The following is a 25,042-nucleotide window of genomic DNA, read 5'->3' as shown; positions in this document are numbered from 1 at the left end:
ATACGAAAAACCAGACAAAGATACCACAAAAAAAGAAAATTACAGACCAATATCACTGATGAATATAGATGCAAAAATCCTCAACAAAATACCAGCAAACAGAATCCAACAACACATTAAAAGGATCATACACCACAATCACGTGGGATTTATCCCAGGGATGCAAGGATCCTTCAATATATGCAAATCAATCAATGGGATACACCATATTAACAAATTGAAGAACAAAAACCATATGATCATCTCAGTAGATGCAGAAAAAGCTTTTGACAAAATTCAACACCCATTTATGATAAAAACTCTCCAGAAAGTGGGCATAGAGGGAACCTACCTCAACATAATAAAGGCCATATATGACAAACCCACAGCAAACATCATTCTCAATGGTGAAAAACCGAAAGCATTTCCTCTAAGATCAAGAACAAGACAAGGATGTCCACTCTCACCACTATTATGCAACATAGTTTTGGAAGTCCTAACCATGGCAATCAGAGAAGAAAAAGAAATAAAAGGAATACAAATTGGAAAAGAAGAAGTAAAACTGTCACTGTCTGCAGATGACATGATACTATAAATACAGAATCCTAAAAATGCCACCAGAAAAATACTAGAGCTCATCAATAAATTTGGTAAAGTTGCAGGATAGAAATTAATGCACAGAAATCTCTTGCATTCGTATACACTAATGATGAAAAATCTGAAAGAGAAATTATGGAAACACCCCCATTTACCACTGCAACAAAAAGAATAAAATACCTAGGAATAAACCTACCTAGGGAGACAAAAGACCTGTATACAGAAAACTATAAGACACTGATGAAAGAAATTAAAGATGATACCAACAGATGGAGAGATATAGCATGTTCTTGGACTGGAAGAATCAATAGTGAAAATGACTATACTACCCAAAGCAATCTACAGATTCAATGCAATCCCTATCAAATTACCAATGGCACTTTTTACAGAACTAGAACAAATCATCTTAAAATTTGTATGGAGACACAAAAGACCCCGAATAGCCAAAGCAGTCTTGAGGGGAAAAAACGGAGCTGGAGGAATCAGACTCCCTGACCTCAGACTATACTACAAAGCTACAGTAATCAAGACAATACGTACTGGCACAAAAACAGAAATACAGATCAATGGAACACGACAGAAAGCCCAGAGATAAACCCACGCAACTATGGTCAACTAATCTATGACAAAGGAGGCAAAGATATAAGATGGAGAAAAGACAGTCTCTTCAGTAAGGGGTGCTGGGAAAACTGGACAGCTACATGTAAAAGAATGAAATTAGAACATTTCCTAACACCATACACAAAAATAAACTCAAAATGGATTCGAGACGTAAATGTAAGACCCGACACTATAAAACTCTTAGAGGAAGACATAGGAAGAACACCCTTTCACATAAATCACAACAAGATCTTTTTTGATCCACCTCCTAGAGTAATGGAAATAAAAACAAAAATAAACAAATGGGACCTAATGAAACTTCAAAGCTTCTGCACAGCAAAGGAAACTATAAATACGAAAAGACAACCCTCAGAATGGGAGAAAATATTTGCAAACAAATCAACAGACAAAGGATTAATCCCCAAAATATATAAACAGCTCATGCAGCTCAATATTAAAGAAACAAACAACCCAATCCAAAAATGGGCAGAAGACTTAAATAGACATTTCTCCAAAGAAGACATGCAGATGGCCAAGAAGCACATGAAAAGCTGCTCAACATCACTAATTATTAGAGAAATGCAAATCAAAACTTCAATGAGGTATCACCTCACACCAGTTAGAATGGGCATCATCAGAAAATCTACAAACAACAAATGCTGGAGAGGGTGTGGAGAAAATGGAACCCTCTTGCACTGTTGGTGGGAATGTAAATTGATACAGCCACTATGGAGAACAGTATGGAGGTTCCTTAAAAAAGTAAAAATAGATTTACCATATGATCCAGCAATCCCACTACTGGGTATATACCCAGAGAAAACCATAATTCAAAAAGACACACGCACCCCAATGTTCACTGCAGCACTATTTACAATAGCCAAGTCATGGAAGCAACCTAAATGCCCATCGACAGATGAATGAATAAAGAAGATGTGGTATATATATACAATGGAATATTACTGAGCCATAAGAAGGAACGAAATTGAGTCATTTGTTGAGACGTGGACAGATCTAGAGAGTGTCATACAGAGTGAAGTAAGTCAGAAAGAGAAAAACAAAGATCATATATAAATGCATGTATGTGAAACCTAGAAAAATGGTACAGATGAGCCAGTTTGCAGGGCAGAAGTTGAGACACAGATGTAGAGAACAGACATATGGACACCAAGTGAGGAAAACCGCCATGGGGGATGGTGGGGATGGTGTTGTGCTGAATTGGGCGATTGGGATTGACATGTATACACTGATGTGTATAAAATTGATGACTAATAAGAACCTGCAGTATAAAAAACAATGCAAAAAAAAAGATAGGTGGAAAGATAAAGTTCATGAATTCTCCCAGAAAGATTATAAAAACAGAGAAATTAAAATTGAAAGTCAAAGAAATCAGAGAGTCAAGATAAATGATCTGACATCCAAAATAATAAATTTCAAAAGAAAATCCCATAAAACATAAAAAGACACTTTACCAAAGAAATAATATAAGAAAAATTCCTAAAACTGAAGGACTTGTGTTTCCAGGCAAAAAGGGCTCACAGAGTTTATTGCCCAATGAAAGAAAAAAAAAAGACTCACACCAAGGTATATCATCAGAAAATTTCAGATTCATTGAATAAAGGGAAGATCCTAAAACACTAAACACTTCCAGAGATAAAACAACAGATCACACATAAAGAACTGAGAATCAGAATGGCATTGGATTTCTCAAAAAAACACTGGAAGCTAGAAATAAATGAAGAAATGCTTTTGAAATTTTGAGGAAAAATAATTTCCATCCTGGGATGTGTTACCCAGATAAATTATTTTTTTTTAAGATTTGTTTATTATTTATTTATTTTATCAATATTTTATTTTATTTTTTGGTTGTGTTGGGTCTTATCTGCAGCACATGGGATCCTCGTTGAGGCACGTGGGATCTTTCATTACGGTGCGCGGGCTCCTCGTTGGAGTGCACGGGCTCCTCGCTGGAGTGTGCGAGCTCAGTAGTTGCTGCACGTGGGATCTTAGTTGCCCTGCGGCATGTGGGATCTTAGTTCCCTGACCAGGGATCAAAGCCACGTCCCCTGCACTGCAAGGCAGATCCCTTACCACTGGACCGCCAGTGAAGTCCCTACCCAGCTAAATTACTAATCAAGTGTAAGAAGGGAATAAAGATATTTTCAGACGTGCGAAGTTTCAAAGTATTTCCCTGTTATGCATCCTTTTTCAAGAAGTTATTAGGAGATGTGTTCCACCAAAATAAGAGAATAATCAACAGGTGGGAAGACATGGGATCCAGAAGACAGGAAATCCAAAACGGGTGGGAGACAAAGGAAGTTCTAGGGTGATGGAAAAGCAAGTCCATGGTGACAGCAGAGAAGCAGGCCTAGAAAGAAGTCCAAATTGAAGCAGAAAAATAAAAGGCTCCAAAACAGAAAGTGAGTGAGATAACAAGAGAAAGGAAATCCTAGATCACCTGGTGTGTTTGAACACGTGGAGAGATGGTTCATATACTTGTCAGAGATTTGTTTGTGGTAAATGAAAATTAAGCAAATAAAAAACAGAGCAATTAACTCCAGCAAAACCAAAATACATAAGAAAGAAAAATGTAAGTACAGTATTACAGAGCAAAGAGAACAAGGAATTAGTAAATAATACCAAAACAGTCCTAATAATGTAAATGAATATTTATTAAATACCAAATTGTGATTTAACAATACTGGGGTGTCATGGGGAGGCAAAGTTGGTATATGTCTGGGTATGCGTGTGGAAGGAGTAGTGTAGTATTATATGTTTAGATTCCATAGTAAATAATGTCTCAAATTTAAAAATCAAGAAAGAATACTATATAGAAATACAGTGCTAAGTAATGAAAAAAACAGCTTAAGATTTCAAAATGGGAAACAAGAAATTAGGTGTGGAGCAAAGAAAGTGGGGCTGTTTTTTGGTATAAGCCTTGTAATATTTAGTTTTATTAGTCTTTGTACACTTATTATTTTGATAAAAATAACAAATTAGAAAAAAAACGGATCATTTTTACCTGTCCAAGTTCTTCATTCAGATCAGAAGTATTGACTTGAGCTTTCTGATCTGATTCTTCATGATAGAGATCAAGATCCCAGCCAATAAAAAATGATCCAAGAAATTTCTGCATTTCAACTGTCACATATAATGAAATTGGAATGATGAAATTGTAGAGTACCAAAAAAGCAAGGAAGTCTGAAATAAATTTCAGAATCTAGGGGAAAAAAATGATTGCTTGATAAGACAAAAATATGAAGGAAATTATCAGATAGTTTCATATCTCAACAGACCATCAACTATATTCTGAAGCAGATAAGTCTCATGAAATGAAATTCATTTACTGAATTGTCTTTTTAACAGATTTCCTTTGGTTATTTTATTGCTCATTAGAATCTTGAACAAATTAAAAGAAGAAAGGTTAGAACCAAATCACTTAATTTGTTACTTTTTAGAAGCTACCAGAAAAGCCTGGTGTGACTGAAATTACTTACGACAAAATTATAATTAGAACCTCTGTAGCATACTTATCATTCTATTTCTACACATCAAAATCACAGATAACTAAAAACTGACGGTAATTTTAGAAATGTAAAATAATTGCTAGGCTAGAACTGCTAGAAATTAAAACTCTCAATTACAGATTACACAGGAATAGCCTACTTCAATGGCATAGCAGTTCCACATTTTAAAATGTGTTCTGTAAAAGATAAAATACCTAATTGTAAATGATACTGAAAATGTGTTCCTGTGATTATCTGCTTTTTGGTCTCTTGACATTCAAACTTATCTTCCAATATTTGCACTCTAATCTAAAGTGAAATTTGGAGAACAATTTACCAAAACTGCACGTTAACTTCTCCTGGTAGTCCATATTTACTCAGTTTAAAACTTTTTATGACATAATTCGTATTTACCTCATACCACCAATATATTGACAGTAAGACTCCTTGAATTATTCTGATAGAACTGAAAATTCTATTTACATACAGTAAGAAGAAAAAAATTTTCAATTTGTATTACTGAAGTGGAATGCCAATACAGATGACTTAAATGTCTGTGATCTCTTTTAATTATTCAAGTCATGCCACAGGGAATATAACTGCTTATGCTGTAAAATGTAAAAAGCATACCAGTACAAACATGCTGGGTACTCTTCACGTGCAATAACCTTTTGTCACCCTTCAACAGTGATAGTTTTAGGGATGACAGTGGTCACTCCTATCAGAAGTCACTACCAAAGCATTAAAAGAAATAAAATTTCCAAAGAATAAAATTTTCTTTGTAACATAGTCAAGAACACCATGAAGTACCTTACTACTATTTCTTTGATGTTCTGTTTTTTGGTTATACCAAGGTTCATCCCATTTTTCTTCAGCTTGCCATGTATATTTCAAGATAGTACTGATGATGGCTTCAGAAATAAGGATTATTAGATAAATTATCAAAAATGTATTCATTGACCTGAAATGAAGAAAGAGAATATAAAATGTATCAATTATATGTTATTATACTCATTTGTTTGGAAATTAACATTGGTATTAAATAAGATACTAAATATCAATATATAAGATATAACAGTAGCTATTTAAAGGACACAGTCTTTGTTTTTAAGAAATGACCATTCAATTCAATCCATTTACTAGAAATAAAAGAACAGATACATAAGATTACAAGCATATTTACTATAGTTAACTACTGTTCAAAATGCTTACAGTGGGCTTCTCTTGTGCAGTGGTTAAGAATCCACCTGCCAACACAGGGACATGGGTTTGAGCCCTGGTCCGGGAAGATCCCACATGCTGCGGAGCAACTAAGCCCATGTGTGCCACAACTACTGAGCCTGCACTCTAGAGCCCGCGAGCCACAACTACTGAGCCCGTGTGCCACAATTACTGAAGCCTGTGCGCCTAGAACCCATGCTCCGCAACAAGAGAAGCCACTACAATGAGAAGGCTTCGCACAGCAATAAAGAGTAGCCCCCGCTCGCCACAACTAGAGAAAGCCTGCACACAGCAACGAAGACCCAATGCAGCCAAAAATAAATAAATAAATAATTTTAAAAAAAAAAAAAAGAAGAAGAGCACATTTTTGCATTAGCGTGTCCCAGGAAGAAGAGAGACATGAGAGGCAACGTTGAGTCATCCCAGCTCCTCCCGGCAGAGCTCAGCTGACCCTCAGCCAATCCACTCATCTGTGACAATGAATGGAAGTGAATGAGTTGTAGGACAGTTTATGATGCAGCAACTTGGTGGCAGTAGCTCACTGGTACACCCTCTATGTTGGTACTTCCCCTCAGCCAATAAACCTGCCTAAGTCTCCCATTAGGCAGGGAGACTCCCAAAAGTCTTTTCTTTGGGGGGGAAAAAAACTGAAATCTTGCCATCTGTGACAACATGGATGAATCTAAAGGTTATTATGCTAAGTCAGACAGAAAAAGACAAATACCGTATGATCTCACTTATATGTGGAATCTAGAAAAACAAAACAGGGACTTCCCTGGTGGTCCAGTGGTTAAGACTCTGCTTTCCAATGCAGGGGGTGTGGGTTCGATCTCTGGTCAGGGAGCTAAGAACACACACACAGTCCCTGGTTGGGACGCTAAGATCCCACATGCCTTAAAAAATCCAAAAACATAAAACAGAAGCAACATTGTAACGAATTCAATAAAGACTTTCAAAAATGGTCCGCATCAAAAAAATAAATAAAAATTAAAAAAATTAAAAAACAAAACAAAATGAAAACAGACTCATAGATACAAATAGGTGGTTGCTTGCTGGTATTGGGGGGGATGGGTAAAATAGGTGAAAGGGATTAAGAGGTATAAACCTTGGGTTATAAAATAAGTAAGCCATGAGAATATAATATACAGCATAAGGAATATGGTCAATATTATTGCAATAACTTTGTATGGGGCCAGACAATTACTAGACTTACTGTGGTCAACATTTCATAATGTATGCAAATGTCAAATCACTATGTACTACACCTGAAACTAACAAAATATTTTACGTCAACTATATTTCAATAAATTAAAATTAAATAAATAAAAATGAGAAACCATCCCTATCTTCAAGGATACCATCGTTTGTTGACTTGAAATATATTTTTATATACATATTTTATACATATAGAATAATATACATAGCAATAGTCATACTGGGACTTCCATGGTGGCTCAGTGGTTAAGACTCTGCGCTCCCAATGCAGGGGGCGTGGGTTTGATCCCTGGTCAGGGAACTAGATCCCACATGCATGCCACAACTAAGAGTTCACATGTTGCAACTAAGGAGCCCTCAAGCGACAACTAAGGACCTGCCTGCTTCAACTAAGACCCAGTGCAAGAAAATAAATTAATTTTTAAAAAGTCCTATTTATGTGTAAATAAATGAAAATAGTTTTCTTACTTTTCTACTGCAGATCGTTTCTGTGATTTGCTCTTGTAATTTAATGCCATCTTAGTTTCCATTCCAGTATACACAGCAACACCTGCAAAACAAAACAGTCTTAAGATAATCCTCTACCATGTTTCACAAAAGAAAGGTACTCACTAGCATGAAAGAAAATCTAAGAAACTGTATCATCTGAGAGTTGTCAGAATTTGGCTTTCCTTTAAGTCTTTCTGGAGTTTTTTTTTAAAAGGCTTTCCAAGTACAATTTTGGGAAATTCCAGTCATTCAACCGGTTGAATGAGGAAGGCATGTGGGTTCTGTTCCTGAATTATAACTGGGATATCTGAATGAAAGAGGTATTATTTGAGTTGGAATTGATGGAGGAAAGAATTCGGAAAGATAAAGAAGGCCGGGAAGGCCATTATAGACAGAGCAAACAGTGTTAAGAAAGACAGAAATAGAAAAGTGCTTTCTGTTAGGCTGTAACAATGGACTGGCGTCAGTTTGAAAGACCTTGAATGCCAGAATCTGGAGTCTAGACATAATCTCATAAGCACTGGAAAGATAATATGGAATGTCAGAGTAAATGAAATAAACACAAGGAAAGTGCTATTTTAAAAATATGTGCCTACGTGAATGACTGAGATGAGAATGACAGTAATAAGGGGACTAAAACTGGGGTAAGACCAGTCTTATTAAAAAACTTTGGAGTTAGAGCTTGGTTTGAAGGCTAGCTCTGCCACTTATTAGTTCTGTGACCTTGAGTAAGTTATCTAATCTTTCTGAGTCTCAATTTCCCCATCTTTAAATGGGAAAAATACCTAATAAAACTGGTATGAGAGTTGTGTGACAGATTAGCAAAATGCCTAGAAACAGAAAGACGATCAATAACTGGAATTTTCACTATTGGAATTATCCTTCCAAGGCAGGGATTACAACTCAAATGATAAAGGGCACCAAAATTATAGAAATGTGAGAAATGAGACAAAATGGTACAACACAGAGAGGTGGTGCTGAGGAAAACAATAGCAGACCCATTTAAAGGCATTCAAATACACGTTTCCTAAATTTTAAGAGTGTGAAAGGTGTTACTGCTAGAGAGGTGTTAAAATACAGCATTACACGAGAGGGCCTAAAAGCCCTGGAGGTTTTCTCTGGCTTCTGCCATTAAAACTTTACTATGTTCCCCTTTTTAAAATTGTGGTAAAATACACGTAACATACAGTTTGCCTTTTTAATACAATTCAGTGGCACTTAGTTACATTCACAATGCTGTGCAACCATCCTATCCAAGTTGAGAATATTTCATCACCCGCCCCCCCCCCGCCAAAAAAACCCTGTACCCATTAAACAATCATTCCCAATTCCCCTCCACTCCCCAGATGCTGGGAACCACTAATCTACTTTCTGTCTCTATGAATCTGCCTGTTTTGGGTATTTTAAGTATAAATGAAATCATACAATATGTGGCCTTTTGTGTTTGACTTCGTTCACTCAGCATAATGTTTTCAAAGTTTATGTATGTTGTAGCATGTATCAGTACTTCATTTCTTATGGATGAATAATATTCCATTACTTGGATATCCTATACTTTGTTTATCCATTCATTAGTTGGTAGACATTTGGGCAGTTTCTACCCTTTGGCTATTGTGAACAGTGCTGCTATGAACATTCTCATACAAGCCTTTGTTTGAGCACCTGTCTTCTTCAGTTCTTTAGGGTATATAGCTAGAAGCAGAATTGCTGAGTGATACAGTAATTCTATGTTTAACTTATTGAGGAATTGCCAAACTATTTTCCACAGCAGCTGCAACATTCTACACTCCCACCAGCAGTGTATGAGGGTTCCAGTTTCTCCACATTTTTGCCATACTAGTTATATTCCTTTTTAAAAAATATATGGAATTCTTTATCAGAGAGCCAAATACTGAGAGATAAGATACAGTACAGTTAACAGGAAAGAAGAGACTGAGGAAGAAGAGCTCAAAAGCTGTAAATATTCAGTGAATAACACAAGCTGGCCAGAATATGACGGGCCATTCCTGAAAGGCGAGGAGCCAGTTGACAGCTACAGGTTATCACTGACTTCACAATTTACCTAGAGTTGACTCAGAGCATAATGAATTAGTTTAGCTCGACAATGCAAGAGCACTGTTTATTCATCCTTTTGATCCAGTCAGTGTATGTTCCAACAGTATCTGTTATATAGTCACAGATCAGTAAGAATTCATTGAATGAATAAATGGATGAACAAATGAGTCAGCAGTTTTAACAATCCAATCTAAGAATAATCATAATGGAATTTTATACAAGTGGTTTACTGCACCAAGGTGTCAGAGTATATAGTTCTCAACACCATTAACAGAAGTGCCAGAATTATCTTAGCATGGAGTATTCACGAAGAAAATAAGAGCAAGGTTCTATATTACTCAAAAATAGGAATTAACAAAAAATATAACACAAAATTATATTAATACAATCTTTGAAAGAAAATTATCATAGACAATACATTATCTAACCAAAAGACCACAAATACTGTGCTTTTAAAAATACTTCATATAAAGCATCAAAACGAATCTATAATTTAAAATTTCAATATATACAAACCAAAAATTTCTTTTGTGTTTTTTAATCTGGCTCCGCGAAGCAAGAGACTCTCTGGCCCCAGAGGTCTAGGGAAAAAATAACCAAAATCATTGAATATATTAAAATTTCAATTAAATTTTAAAATGGCATCTTTAGCAGACAGAAGGTACTTCAGCTATACTTATAACAATGCTTTCATATAAAACCAAAATCTCTGCTACTGTAAAGCTGTCGAGGTCAATCATGCTGCTAGTTACCATAACAACAAATATCTGCCTTAGCATTTCAGTCATTTTAAGATCAATGGCTCAGAAATAAGACTATGCCTGTAGATAAAATCACAAAGCCACTTGTTTCCGAAGTTTAAACATAAAACTCAACAAAACCAAAAATTAAGCAATGATTTTAAAATGTTTTACAGAAGATAAAATTTTGAGCAAAATCAATTAACATTTTTCAAAGGGAAAATACAGAATTAAAATGCAGTGTAAACAGGTTGTGTGAAGAATGCAAAATAAACATAAATTGTAGTATGATTTGTATATAACTGCATGAGTTCTGCACAATTAAAATTATACTAGGTTATAGAAGATAACATAGTAAGTGAGTTAGTACTTTTTCTAGGCAAGATCAACACTACAACTTGACTACTTGCATTGCATACTTCTTGGAGCACAGGTCTTCTTGCTGTTTGAATTTCTCTCCATAAAGGAGATATAAAACGAGAAGAAATAACTAGAAAGGAAAATTGTATTTTCTTAGTGATAGCAAATGATAAGACTCTGGTATGGATAAGTAAAAAAGCCTTGATTTTGTTGATATTCCTTATCATAAGGCTTTTCTGAAATATACATACACAGTTATCCAAATCAAACAGAATCTGAACCAATTCTAAAGAGGTCTGCAAACCTAAACACTAAAAATAATAATCCAATGAACACAGTGGAGGGGGGGCCAGGTGTTTGGGCTATGGTTAACAAGTATGGTTTTATTATATAGTCGTATCTGGAGAACCCTGAATGGATATTCCAAAATCAATTATTCAGGAGCCATATTATAGCTCTTTTCTACTTGGTTTTGGTTCCAGCAATGAATAGAAAAACTTTGAGCTCATGTTGGCATATAAAATTGGGATATAATGATAGAAAGCTTCAAATTAAAAGATAATTCATCAGTTCACTCTGGTTGCTTTAGCAAAGAACATGGCTCTCGTTTTTTTTTAAAACCATTCTACCTGCTAAGGTAACATAATTATCTTTTCCTTTACCAGCCACAATATCTTAATGCAATCCATACCACGTATCCACACATGCATCCCAATATGTCACTGTAGAAATCAAAATAAAACCCAGTCACTGTTATTCAGCAGGGGTCCTACACTTAAAAAGACCTTGTTACAGTTTATTGAACGTGCTCCTGTGTTGACTTTTAAGTGTGAATCCATGCTGATGCATATTTTTGGTAGCTTGTCTTGAGGATTTCATTTTTAAAAATTCTCAACTCTTTATGTCAGTGACTTATTTCATGCAGTCAGTATAAACTGAACGTCTCCAGGAAAGAGGTGGAGTGCTAAGTTAACTAGAAGTTCAAGGGCTGATTCCAAGGTTTTTTCTAAATTCAGCTTTGTGGTCATGAGTAACAATGTAATCTCACCCTATCAGAAAATCTTTGAAATGACCCAAAGCCTTTCATGTAGGTACCAGAAATTAACCTGAATATTGAGGGAAAACAAATCAAAACAACCAACCAACCAAATAACCAATCAGAAGAGTATATAAGAAGTTACTGGCCAATAAATACGCTAGTTTGTAAGGAATGATCTTGAAGTGAAGAAGACCATAATATTTTTATTTGTTAAACATTACACAAGACATTTTTTGTATTAGAGACTTATGTGGTGGTACGTTTAGATGTGTAAGGATCTGGATAGGGACCACTATGATTCCTTTATGTTACTACCCAATATATCAGACAAACAAATACGAGTACACAAATAATCTTACTAAATGTTTTTGATGTCATTTCCTGGCATTTGCTTCATCCTCATCTCATCTGCTGCTGCTAGAAATTACTAGAAGATGAAATGCTAAATGTTTTTAAATTAAACCTTTCCCATGATATGCTGCTTACTTATCTAATCTCCCTTTAACTTGATTTTAGTCCCTCCCCCAAACAATTCTCACTTAAAAGCGATTGGATAATACAAATTTATTCTTACCTTACAATTTCTTCCATTTGTTGAGTTATTATCATTCGTCCCATGAATCTATCAAAGAATTCACTATGTTACAAAAAAACTAATGAATGATACATTACTTATGACATCAATGGGTGGAAAATTTTAAGACAGTTCTGGCACTATTCTTAGATATGAAACAAAACCAACCTTTTGCATATATGAATGGTCCAATATTCATGTTAGAAATTACAAAGGTAAATCAGTCATTAAGCTTTAAAAAATTAATATTCTTAGAGTCCCAGGGAGCGATCAGTGGTGCTGTTTGCCTTATCATCCTCTTCTGCTTCACCCTTTTCCCGTTCCTGAACTGTTTTGTGGAGGAGCAGTGTAAAGCTTTCCCTCACTATGCAGTGTGCTCCTTGCCATCTGCTGCATAATCTTCCTGGGCTTCGCAGATGATGTACTGAATCTGCACCGGTGCTATAAGCTGCTGCTGCTGCCCACAGCTGCCTCACACTACTTCTCCTCATGGTCTATTTCACCAACTTTGGCAACACGACCTTTTTGGTACCCAAGCCTTCTGCCCAATTCTTGGCCTGCATCTAGACTTGGGGATCCTGTACTATGTCTACATGGGGCTGCTGGCAGCGTTCTGTACATGACCCACGTCAACTTGCTACTTAAAGTCTTTGGGCCCATGCATTAGAGAAACCTCACTCTGTTCCTGCTGCTGCTACATGTCATGGGCAGTGCTGTCACCTTCTCCAATGGGTACCAGCTTGTCCAACTCTTCTGTGATGTCTGAATCCCCTAATCCACTGCCCTTTGCTTCACAGCCTCCAGGGTTCCTGACTCAGGCTGACCTCTTCTGGATCAAGACTGCCTCTGGGCTCAGGCCTCTCCCACCCTTCATTCTTCTTCAGATTTTGTACTCAACATTTCCTTTCCCCTGTGATTATTGACATCCTGGGCTTTTCTTGCCCTCTAATGACTACTGATTGGACTTTGCCTATGGCTTTCTTCAACTTGCCACTCTCCCCTCTCCGTCCCATCTCTGCGCCCTTCTAAGGTGGGATACTGTAGCTTTTATGCAGTTACCCACAACTCTGACACTCAAGGAATATGTTGGGCCTGGGGATAGAGGACACAGGCTCCTGGCTGGGGATAAGGACACAGGCTCAAAGATGACTTGACATTTGACTATAAATTAAGTATTCTGATGATTAAGAGCAGACTGGGGGCACCAGGTGTTCCAAATAGTGACAAGAAAGTATTGTCTTTAAAATATATATATATATATATTCTTGCCATCTCTACTCCAGCTATAAGCAAACTAATGAATGAAAAAATTTTTTCAAAATGGCAATGCAAATGTAATATATTATTATGATTATCAGTTTGGTCATGATGAGACTTTATAATTGCTACACAGAGATGCATATATTATTTAGCCAACAATGAATGCTCATACATTTTTATCAGTTTACTAAATAAAGACTCCGGTAACCAGAATCATTCATTCATTCACTCATTCACATACTTATTCATGCACTCATTTATCCAACAAATATTCACTGAGCAACTACTATGTGTGAATTACGTGCGGAGGGTAGAGTAGTAAGTAAAAAAACTATTAGTGACCTCCAGAGCTTCTTTAACTTTTGGTTTCCTGAAATTTAGAGTAAGTGGCCTGTTGTTATAATGAATTTTCATAGCCTGGCCTTTTAGTTCCAATTTCCACTACCAAAACGGCTCCATAGCACAAAGTCAACTCAAGTGAAAAATTACCTTCTATAATAGTGAGAGGTAAATTCTGAGTTGAAGCAAATTCTGGGCAGAGCCTCATGTTACTCATTTAACTATGCAAAGAAGTATTAAGCATGACTTTCCAAATGTCCCCTGTTATCCCTCCTGTTTCCAGGTTACAGATGCTTTACCCCTTGTAGACTTTGGATTCATTGTTTCTTGCTAATCTCTTACTTCTTCTTCCTTCAGCCTCCTGTATCAGGGAGAAGCACTGCTTTTTTTTTTTTTTTTTTTTTTGGCGGTACGCAGGCCTCTCACTGTTGTGGCCTCTCCCGTTGCAGAGCACAGGCTCCGGACACGCAGGCTCAGCGGCCATGGCTCACGGGCCTAGCCACTCCACAGCATGTGGGATCTTCCCAGACCGGGGCACGAACCTGTGTCCCCTGCATCGGCAGGCGGACTCTCAACCACTGCGCCACCAGGGAAGCCCTGCTTTTTTTTTTTTTGCTGTGCCGCATGGCATGCGGGATCTTAGTTCCCCAACCAGGGATCGAACCCATGCCCCCTGCAGTGAAAGCATGGAGTCTTAACCACTGGACCGCCAGGGAAGTCCTGCTTTTTAATTATCTCCACTTAACGGAATTTTATGTAGCTCTGGTTTGAGCCTCAAACTTTGGATTTAGATTCAAAGAGCCAATTCAGCTGGTGACTCCTAGGCCCTGTTCAGAGATAATGTGTGGTCAGTCTTTCGATTTTCCTGAGCCAAATGGCAACAAGAGACCTGTTCTCCTTCATTTTATCTGTCCCGTTATCCTTGATTCTAAAGCACTTATTGTATTTGTTCATGCCAGTACCATGCTGGATTAACTCATTCTGCACTTTCCATAGCCCTCTCTCCAAACCCACACTATGATTTGTTTCAAAATGGAAAAGAGCTTTATTATTCTTTACTGATTATAAAGACTGAATACACTCAAATACACATACTTTATAAAATGATTCAGACGATGTAAAAAGACGACAAAAAGGGAACAATCATCAGTAACCCCACTACTCAAATAAAACATTATTATTTTGAGGTATGTTTTCCAGGCCTTTTTTCCATGTACATATAAATATGTATGTATCTTAAAAACAAAAATGGGATCATATCATAAATACTGTTGGTAATATTTTCTCCCCACTTAACATGTCCTGTGAAAAATACAGATCCAGGGCTTCCCTGGTGGCGCAGTGGTTGAGAGTCCGCCTGCCGATGCAGGGGACACGGGTTCGTGCCCCGGTCTGGGAGGATCCCACGTGCCGCGGAGCGGCTGGGCCCGTGAGCCATGGCTACTGAGCCTGCGCTCTGCAACGGGAGAGGCCACAACAGTGAGAGGCCCGTGTACTGCAAAAAAAAAAAAACACAAAAAAACAGATCCACATCATTACTCTTAATGGCCACACACAGCATTGTATTTTGGGGTCACTGCATAATTTATTTAAGTAATTCACTACTGACAGAAGCTTAGGTTTTTTCCCAACTTATGGATAGTCTAAACAATACAGCCCCAAACAAGCCAGTGTACATATCTTTTCACATTTGCATTAAGATATATTTCTTTTTTGCAGTATGTGGGCCTCTCACTGTTGTGGCCTCTCCCGTTGCGGAGCACAGGATCTGGACACGCAGGCTCAGCGGCCATGGCTCACAGGCCTAGCTGCTCTGCGGCATGTGGGATCTTCCCAGACTGGGGCACGAACCCGTGTCCCCTGCATCAGCAGGCGGACTCTCAACCATTGTGCAACCAGGGAAGCCCAAGATATATTTCTAAAAGCAGAATATCATTATTTTGTTAGGAAAAATTCCTAGAAGTAGAACTGATGAGTTGGAGTCTACAAAAAATAAAGAGAATAGAAAGAATTAAAAAAAAAGAACAAAAAGAGCAAAGGAGCCAAGGAAAGAGACTATGGAGAATACTGTGAAATAGGCACCTGCTAGAGGCTGTACCTAAACAGAAGACTCTCCTAGTTTTTATTTCTTCCAGTGGTTGGGCAGAGATAATTTCTTAACCGTACTCTAGCCCCTCCTCAATAAGCTGTTAGAGTTTTCTAAAAGGAAATAATGTGGACTTCCCTGGTGGCGCAGTCGTTAAGAATCCACTTGCCAGTGCAGGGGACAAGGGTTTGAGCCCTGGTCCGGGAAGATTCCACATGCGGCAGAGCAACTAAGCCCGTACACCACAACTACCCGTGCACCACAACTACTGAGCCTACGCTCTAGAGCCTGTGGGCCACAACTACTGAGCCTGCGCTCTAGAGCCCGCCAGCCATAACTACTGAAGCCCGCGCACCTAGAGCCCGTGCTCTGCAACAAGAGAAGCCACCGCAATGAGAAGCCCGTACACCACAACGAAGAATAGCCCTCGCTCACTGCAACTAGAGAAAAGCCCGTGTGCAACAACAAAGACCCAATACAGCCAAAATTAAGTAAGTAAATAAATAAATTTATTTAAAGAAAAATAAAAAGGGAAATAATGTAACCACTGTTAACTAATAGGTAACTGGAAGGAACTGACAATATTCAAAGGAGAAAAATTAATAAACACAGAAAAATGTTCAGCCTTTCTTTTCTTTCCTTCCTTTTTTTTCTTGGCCGTGCTGCATGGCTTGCAGGATCTTAGTTCCCCAACCAGCGACTGAACTCAGACCCCGGGAGTGAAAGCGCCGAGTCCTAACTGCTGGACTGCCAGGGAACTCCCTGCTCAGCCTTTTTAGTGAAACAATAAATTAAAACTAGTTTTAAAACTATTATCTACAAAATCAGCGAAAATTTTAAAACTATAATACTTAATACTAGGGACTTCCCTGGTGGCACAGTGGTTAAGAATCTGCCTGCCAATGCAGGGGACACAGGTTTGAGCCCTGGTCCTGGAAGATCCCACATGCTACAGAGCAACTAAGCCTGTGCGCCACAACTACTGAGCCTGTGTGCCACAACTACTGAAGCCTGTGCACCTAGGGCCTGTGCTTTGCAACAAGAGAAGCCATCGTAATGAGAAGCCCACACACTGCAACGAAGAGCAGCCCGCACTCACTGCAACTAGAGAAAGCCCGTGCACAGCAACAAAGCCCCAACGCAGCCAAAAATAAATAAATAAATTTAAAAAAACACAAAAAACAAAACTTAATACTTGTAACATTTTGAAACAATAATAAGCCTCATAAACTTATACTTAGCTCATAGCAATAAAAATTAATCCAATGTTTTTGGAAAGTAACGTGTCAGTAGGTTTAATAAAGGCCAAACTCGATTAGGGTTTTAATCTAATAATTCCACTTTTGCAGCTCTGTCTGTTCTTAGGGAATAATCTAGTATTAGATTATTAACTCTAGGAGTCAGAAGCTATCACTGTTTCCTTACTGCTGCATTCCCAGTATCTAGCACTATGCCTCAGTTATTAGAGGCACTCAATATATGATGAATAAATGGGCAATAAAAATGTTCTCAAATCCTTTGATTAAGTAATACTGTGGAACTCTTATCATTCATTTACTCATTCAACAGATATTTATTGAGTGTCTATTCTGTTCTAGGTATTTCAATTCAATAGTTAAGTGAATTGTAACACACACAAATCTTAGTTGCATATATCACAGAATTCAATAAAAGGAAAAACTTAAGTGCATAAAATTAAGTCCATAAAGATATTTATTCTTTTCAACTGTCAACAAACATGTAGTAAGGCCCCCTATATGCCAGATCTGTTCTAGGTGCTTGGGATACATCAGTGAACAAAACACACAAAGATGTCTGTCCTTGAGTTTACAATTTAGTTGGAGAAGGAGATAATAAGCAACAAACATAATAAATAAGTCCATTACATAGTATACTAGAAGGTATCATGTGCTATTAAAAAAAAGCAGGAGAGGGTAAGAAGGATTAAGTCACAGTATTAAATAGTCAAAGTAGGCCTCACTGAAGAGGTGATTTTAAGCGAAGACTAGAAGGTGGTAAAGGAGTTAGATAAAGAACAGCTAGTGAAAAGGTAGAAGTGGATATGGCATTTTCAAGGGAAAATAAGGAGGCCAGTGTAGCTGGAAGGTGAGGCAACAGGGAGAAGGGTCAAAAATTAGATCAGAGATCAGCTGGGGATGGAGGCAATCAGTAAGATCATTATAAAGATATGAGTGAGACAGAAAAGCCATTGTAAAGTTTGGGCAGAGGAATGCCATGATCTGACTTACATTTAAAAAGGATGACTCTGGCTGCTTTTGTGAGAACAGACTGACTGCAAGGGAAAGAAGAGTAAAAGCAGAAAAACCAGTAAGGAAGCCTTTGATAGCAGTAATCCAAGCAGAAGATAATGCTGGTTTGGATCAATTTAGTAGCAGAGAAGGGGGTGAAAGATGGTCTGGTTTTGGATGTGTTTTGAAGGTAAACCAATAAGATATTCTGATGGATTGGGATGAGATGTGGCAGAGGAGGTGAGAAGAGGTGAGCAGAGAGGGGATGAAGGAGTCATGGCTGACTCCAAGGTTTCTGGCCAGAACAACTGAAAAGATGGACTGTCATCAGCTGAAATGGGAAAGGCCGTTAGCATAAAAACTTCTGGAGGAAAGATCAGGAATTCAGTTTTCAACGTGATTAATTTGATATTTTTTACTAAATATCCAAGTGGAATTGTGGAACAGGAAGTTGGATATAAGAATCTGAAGACTAGGGAAGAAATCTGGGATTAAGATATAAATTTGGAATCATCAGCATATAGATGGTTTTGAAAGCCATCAGCCAGGATGAGATCACAAAGAGTGAGTTCAGATAGTGAAAGGTATAGGTAGAGGAGGGAAGAGGACTGAGGATAGTCCTGGGGCACTCTAACATCAAGAAGTCATAAAGAGGAGAAATCAGCCAAAGAGATTGAGAAGGAGGGACTACTGAAGTAAGAGGAAAATCAAGAGAGGGAGATGTCTTGAAAGCCAAGTGAACAAGTTGTATCAAAGAGGAGGGAATGATGAACTATCTAACTACTGGATTCTGAGTTGGTGAACTTATATGTAATAAGGTGTCATGCAATATTTCTAATAGCAAAACAATGGAAGAGTTAAGTATGGGAAGACTGGGGAACCGTTAGGTTCTAGTACGTTTACTTAAGACTATTATGCAGCCATTAAAAAAGATCATTACGAATACTGTGTAGTAAGATAGAAAATACTTTAAAAAAACCACAAAGGCAATCCATATTCTTTCAAGAAATATTAGAAAATATCGAGAACAAAAAAGGTGATTAAAAAGCAGCTGAAATCGTACCACCAAGAAATAAGTACTAACATTCTGACATGTAATTCCTCTAGGTTTTTCTTTCTCTCTATACCTATTTATTTTTTCTATCTAACTACTTAACTACCTATCAAATACACATACATACATATTTCTTTTTATATAATTGGGATCATATAAGACTACAGCTCTATAACATTTTATTCAACATTGTATTTCAGTATGTTGCTATGTCATTAAATTCTTTGAAAGCATCATTTTTATTACCTACCCAATTCATCTTACATCTATACCATAAAGCCATTTAAGCATTCTTCCTACCTGGACATTAAAAATTTTAAACATCAATATTTCCCTTATAAATAGCATATAGTATAGTACAGTAAACTGAAAAAATACAGTTAGAGATATATAAAAAAATATCTTTACAGCTGTGAGTTCCTCAAGGATGGAAACTGTGCTTATTAATCTTATTTATCACTTATCATAATGAGCACAAAGGTGCTCAACAATAATTTGTTGAATGAATGAATAAAAACAGCAATAAGAATTTTAAAGTAGTGGCATAATTAATTATGAGTTATTTTTCTATTACAAAAGTCTTCTGTAGTAATTACATTTGTATTTTAAAAAACCCATATACTTTCAGTAAGGAAGAGGAAAAGAGAAAATAAAGAGGAATACCTTATATTCAACAGTGAATTATTTCTTATTTTAAAAAAATATTTTTAAACTTTCTCCCCATTTTCCAAATAACGTAAAACCACCCACCAAAGCATTAGTTACATTTGATCTCATATTAATCTTATGCTTTCTTAATGCTGCATCATTTTCTAGTTTTTAATACTAATCGTTTAATAATTCACCCTTGTCTGAGACTTGGAAATAACAGCAATAGAGAACTCTTAAAGTACTAAATTCTTCACAGTTAAATCTATCTTATAATTTAAATGCTCTTAAAGCACAGAACTCCAAATTTTTACAGTTAATTGGAAAACTCCATATTGTATCCATATTTGACTTTGATGAAAATGCAAGATTTTTATAATATCACATAGAGAAAACTCCATTATAAATATATGGATCCAGAATAAAGATATGTAAGACATCTGAAAAATCCAATGACTAGTGATAAGATTTTAAAACATTTCAACCAACAAACGGAGATGGAGAATATGACAAGAAGCTGAGGGTAATTTTTACAATGTGGCTATAATTTATATTCTATCACCAGTTATTGAGTAAAAATAAGTAGTTTCTCATGGAAGTCTTTAATAATAAAAAGTTGTTTCCATTCCATAGATCACAATAATTAGCACAGCACTCACTGAAAGATGACTTACACTGTATTAATATTTAGTAAATTGTAATGTTAAAAGGAGTTAGCTCCTATTGAACATAAAGACATGGCCCTTGCCTTCATGGAGCACATATATACACACGCACGCACACACGCACACCATTAGATTATTTTCTTCTAAGGAAATAATCTTATTTCTGTTGTAACTACTATTATAGTTATAAAGTTTATTGCTATTGTTATAAAGCCAATTCATACCAAAGTAGAAGGTAACAGGAAAGAACATGTGAATAAAAGCATGGCTTTTGAATTAATACTTTGGCTTAGAATTCTGGCAAATTCTGCTTTTAGCTTTTTTCCCCTTTAACTGATCTCCCACCTTGCTCCCCCCAATAATGTCAATTAGCTAACTATCTCGGTGCACATTTATCACTGTAAAAATGAAATCTGTAAACAGAACTTAAAATGAGCATGGTGATTATCACACCATACCTGTACAAGTCTGCTTCTGGTTTCTGACATTCTATCACAGCTATAAGAGTGTCCAAATTGGCAACTGTCTGTAATACTGCTGTTTCTGGAACTGCCACATGGGTCTGAAAAAAAGAAAAATTAAATCGCAGTTTTGAGATCTACATGGGACTTTAGATAACATTTATTTCAAACCTCTTTTACATATGAAATCACAGCATTCTGTAGCTGAGATCACTTAGCTAGATGGCAGAAGAGAAAGAAGAATGTAAAATAACAAGTAGTAAAAGGAGCTACTGTGATTACCTGTCTACAGAGGACATTTGCATACCAGGAAATTAAGTCTGTGTTAACAATCATTACTGCTCTGAGTTTATTATAAAAAATTTAATAGGGGGAAAAAAGTGTATCAAATAAAATCCTTGATTGTATTAATACTTTGAAAATTGAGAAAAATGTAAATGTGTCCCGTATCTAAAAAAGCACCAATGTATTAGAAGATTATTTTTTTCCTAAAAACACTTTTCGCTTTTCTTAAACTTGACTAAATTATGTGAGGCTCCCCTTGAAGTAAATGTATAATAACATTATTTCTTTAAAAAAAAACTTAACTTTTAAAAAGTTTCAGTAATTTAAAACATTTCTCCTTTATCAGGTCAAACTTTATTACCTTAACCAAAGGAAAATATTACTATAATCCAAAGACATTTTGTTCACCAAGAGCGACACTCAAACATAAGCATGTACAAACCTTCAGGTTAGTTTCTCCATCCAAGCTAGCAGTTGTAACGTGACAAGAACCATCAAGTCGATCTGAGGACAGAAGCACCAAATCTGCAGGGAAAATTTCATCTTTGGCTACTCGAACAATATCACCCACCTATGAAGAATTTTGGGGAAAAGTGGATATACAGATTTTAAAAGGCAAAGACTTAATTTTAGTGAGTTCTGAACAAGTGGTCTATCATAATATTTTAATGTAGGAAAGCAGACTTTTAACTAAAACAATCAGAGAATTTGTGATTTCAAAATATTATTGATTTCTATTATTTACTAAGTGCATACCCGAATGTTTTTTGATCTAGTCTTCACAAGGCCACCACTTCGAACAACATAAACAGGAGCTCCATTTACTTCATTATCTGAGTTATGTCTTAACCAATCTTCATATCCCTGTGAACATCAAAAGAATAAAAAATGCCCCTCTTAGTATTAGAAGATACTTTTTATCAAATGAGGAAAAGAAACATAAAAATTTCCCCCAAACATTTCATTCATTAGAATTATGTTAGGCTACCTGACTCAGGTATTTGACATTCATCACTACTAGAAACACTCTTTTCTCTTGGTTTGCATCACATACATGTTCCTGGTTTTCATACTATCTCTCTAATTACTCCTCCTCAGTTTCCTTACAGGAGGCTCCTTCTATGTCACCTTAATGGGCCTTTTTTTCACCGTTCACTTTCTCATTACCAGATTTCTTCTATCCCTGTGTCTTCAAAAAGTTCTGAAATTTAGGGACTTCCCTGGTGGTGCAGTGGTTAAGAATCTGCCTGCCAATGCAGGGGACACGGGTTCAAACCCTGGTCTGGGAAGATCCCACATGCCACGGAGCAACTAAGCCCATGTGCCACAACTACTGAGCCTGCGCTCTAGAGCCTGTGAGCCACAACTACTGAGCCCACGAGCCACAACTGCTGAAGCCTGTGCACCTAGAGCCTGTGCTCTGCAACAAGAGAAGTCACCTCAATGAGAAACCCATGCACTGCAACGAAGAGTAGCCCCCGCTCGCCGCAACTAGAGAAAGCCTGCGCACAGCAACGAAGACCCAATGCAGCTAAAAATAAATAAATAAATAAATATAAAAAAGAGGAAACATAAGCATTTCACAAAGAATCCTTTGATTAAATGTTAAAGAGTGGTAATTTTTAAAAAATATTTATTTTTTATTTGCTTGCACTGAGTCTTAGTTGTGGCAGGAAGGCTCCTTAGTTGTGGCTCACTAGCTCCTTAGTTGCGGCATGCATGTGGGATCTAGTTTCCTGACCAGGGATCAAACCCAGGGCCCCTGCATTGGGAGCGTGAAGCCTTATCCACTGGAGAAGACTTATGCTATTTTAGAGAAAATTCAAGCACTCGGAGGTATAGCACAAGTATAGATAGTAGAATGATATCTAAGAAGTAACACTAAGTGATAAAAGTAAGGTACAGAATGTATTGTAGTCTATGCTATCATTTGTGAAAAATATATGCTTACTAATGTGAACACTTTGTATAGATACCTGGACTAATGTACAAATAATGGCTCCCTCAGGGGAGGAGAACTAGGAGACTAAGGGATAGGAGCATAAGAGACTTTTACTATATGTTATTTAATTAATTTATTTATTTGGTTTACAATAGCCAGGAGATGGAAGCAACCTAAGTGTCCACTGATGGATGAATGGATAAAGAAGATGTGGCACATATATACAATGGAATATTACTCAACCATAAAAAAATGAAATTGAGTTATTGGTAGTGAGGTGGATGGACCTAGAGTCTGCCATACAGAGTGAAGTAAGTCAGGAAGAAAAAAACAAATACCGTATGGTACATACACATGGAATCTAAAAAAAAGAAATTAAAAAAAAAAGGTTCTGAAGAACCTAGGGGGAGGACAGGAATAAAGACGCAGACATAGAGAATGGACTTGAGGACACAGGGAGGGGGAAGAGTAAGCTGGGACGAAGTGAGAGAGTGGCATGGACATATATACACTACCAAAAGTAAAAAGCAGCTCGGTGCTTTGTGACCACCTAGAGTAGAGGGGTGGGATAGGGAGGGTGGGAGGGAGGGAGACACAAGGAGGAGGAGATATGGGGATATATGTATATGTATAGCTGATTCACTTCGTTATAAAGCAGAAACGAACACACCATTGTAAAGCAATTATACTCCAATACAGATGTTAAAAAAAAAATTATTTGGCTGTGCTGGGTCTTAGTTGCGGCATGCGGGATCTTCGTTGCAGCATGCAGGATCTTTAGTTGTGGCATGTGGGATCTAGTCCCCTGACCAGGGACTGAACCCAGGCCCCCTGCATTGGGTGCACACAGTCTAAACTGCTGGACCACCAGGGAAGTCCCTATATGTTATTTTATACTGTTTCCATTTTTAAAAAATATGTGCATCTATTACCTAAAACTATTACAACATTATAAAATATAAAACAAATACTAAAGATTGCTCTGAAGGTCTATGTTTTTCAGGGAGAATCCTTTTGGGAAAGCATTTTTAAGACACAAATTATGCTGGCTCAATTTAAGATGTGGTATGTCAATTTTAGAGAAATTTAATTGAGAGTCAAAACACCGTTCCTGAAACTGTCAAAAAGCATACTTTTATAGTCAGATGACATCAATAAAGCAATAACTTTAAAATTATCTTTTTCTGAAGTTATCATTCCATTTACTTCCATTGACAAATTTAAACTAGAACAAAAATGTATTAGAAATCTTTGGCTTACGAGTACAAATGAAAAAGTATCATTACATACAATCTATGATACAAAATAGACTGCTTTTTCACAAGAGCAGTCATAAGCAGATTTACTTAGGGTTTTATTTTGATTTTTTAAAAATTTGTTTTGTTTTGCTTTGTTTTTAGCAGTTACTCAGCGATTTTATAGTGCAGGGATTTCAAGTGCTAACATAATTTCTGATTTTTCCACTGAAAACTCTAGAGACCATTTCTTGATGTTTCCTACCCTGGAAAATGTTGTTTCCCTTGATTCTTCAGACTCTGTTGTTCTTACATTCCTAATTACCTTTCATATCTTGCTTACTATTATTCTTTTGTGTAGATACACTTGTCTCCCCAAATCCAAATATATATCAGCAACAACTCTCACAGTTGGGGAGGCATACAGTTAAAATCTTTTTAAACAC

General features: G+C 36.8%; 1 protein-coding gene across 1 annotated transcript in view; it reads right to left on the bottom strand.

Moving 5' to 3' along the window:
• ATP11B (ATPase phospholipid transporting 11B (putative)) overlaps positions 1 to 25,042 on the bottom strand; it is a 118,874-nt gene that overhangs the window by 60,238 nt on the left and 33,594 nt on the right. The window contains exons 8-15 of the mRNA XM_065875823.1: positions 22,176 to 22,283; positions 21,862 to 21,990; positions 21,132 to 21,235; positions 12,373 to 12,420; positions 10,176 to 10,240; positions 7,584 to 7,665; positions 5,490 to 5,640; positions 4,196 to 4,393 (exon numbers count right to left, since the gene is read on the bottom strand). Coding sequence (XP_065731895.1) covers positions 4,196 to 4,393; positions 5,490 to 5,640; positions 7,584 to 7,665; positions 10,176 to 10,240; positions 12,373 to 12,420; positions 21,132 to 21,235; positions 21,862 to 21,990; positions 22,176 to 22,283 — 885 coding nt within the window. The remainder of the gene's footprint in view (positions 1 to 4,195; positions 4,394 to 5,489; positions 5,641 to 7,583; positions 7,666 to 10,175; positions 10,241 to 12,372; positions 12,421 to 21,131; positions 21,236 to 21,861; positions 21,991 to 22,175; positions 22,284 to 25,042) is intronic.

The sequence above is a fragment of the Phocoena phocoena genome, chromosome 4, assembly GCF_963924675.1.
Source record: "Phocoena phocoena chromosome 4, mPhoPho1.1, whole genome shotgun sequence".
Lineage (NCBI taxonomy): Eukaryota > Metazoa > Chordata > Mammalia > Artiodactyla > Phocoenidae > Phocoena > Phocoena phocoena.
Note: the sequence above shows the minus strand (reverse complement) of the source record. Positions and strands in the feature narration are given on the sequence as shown.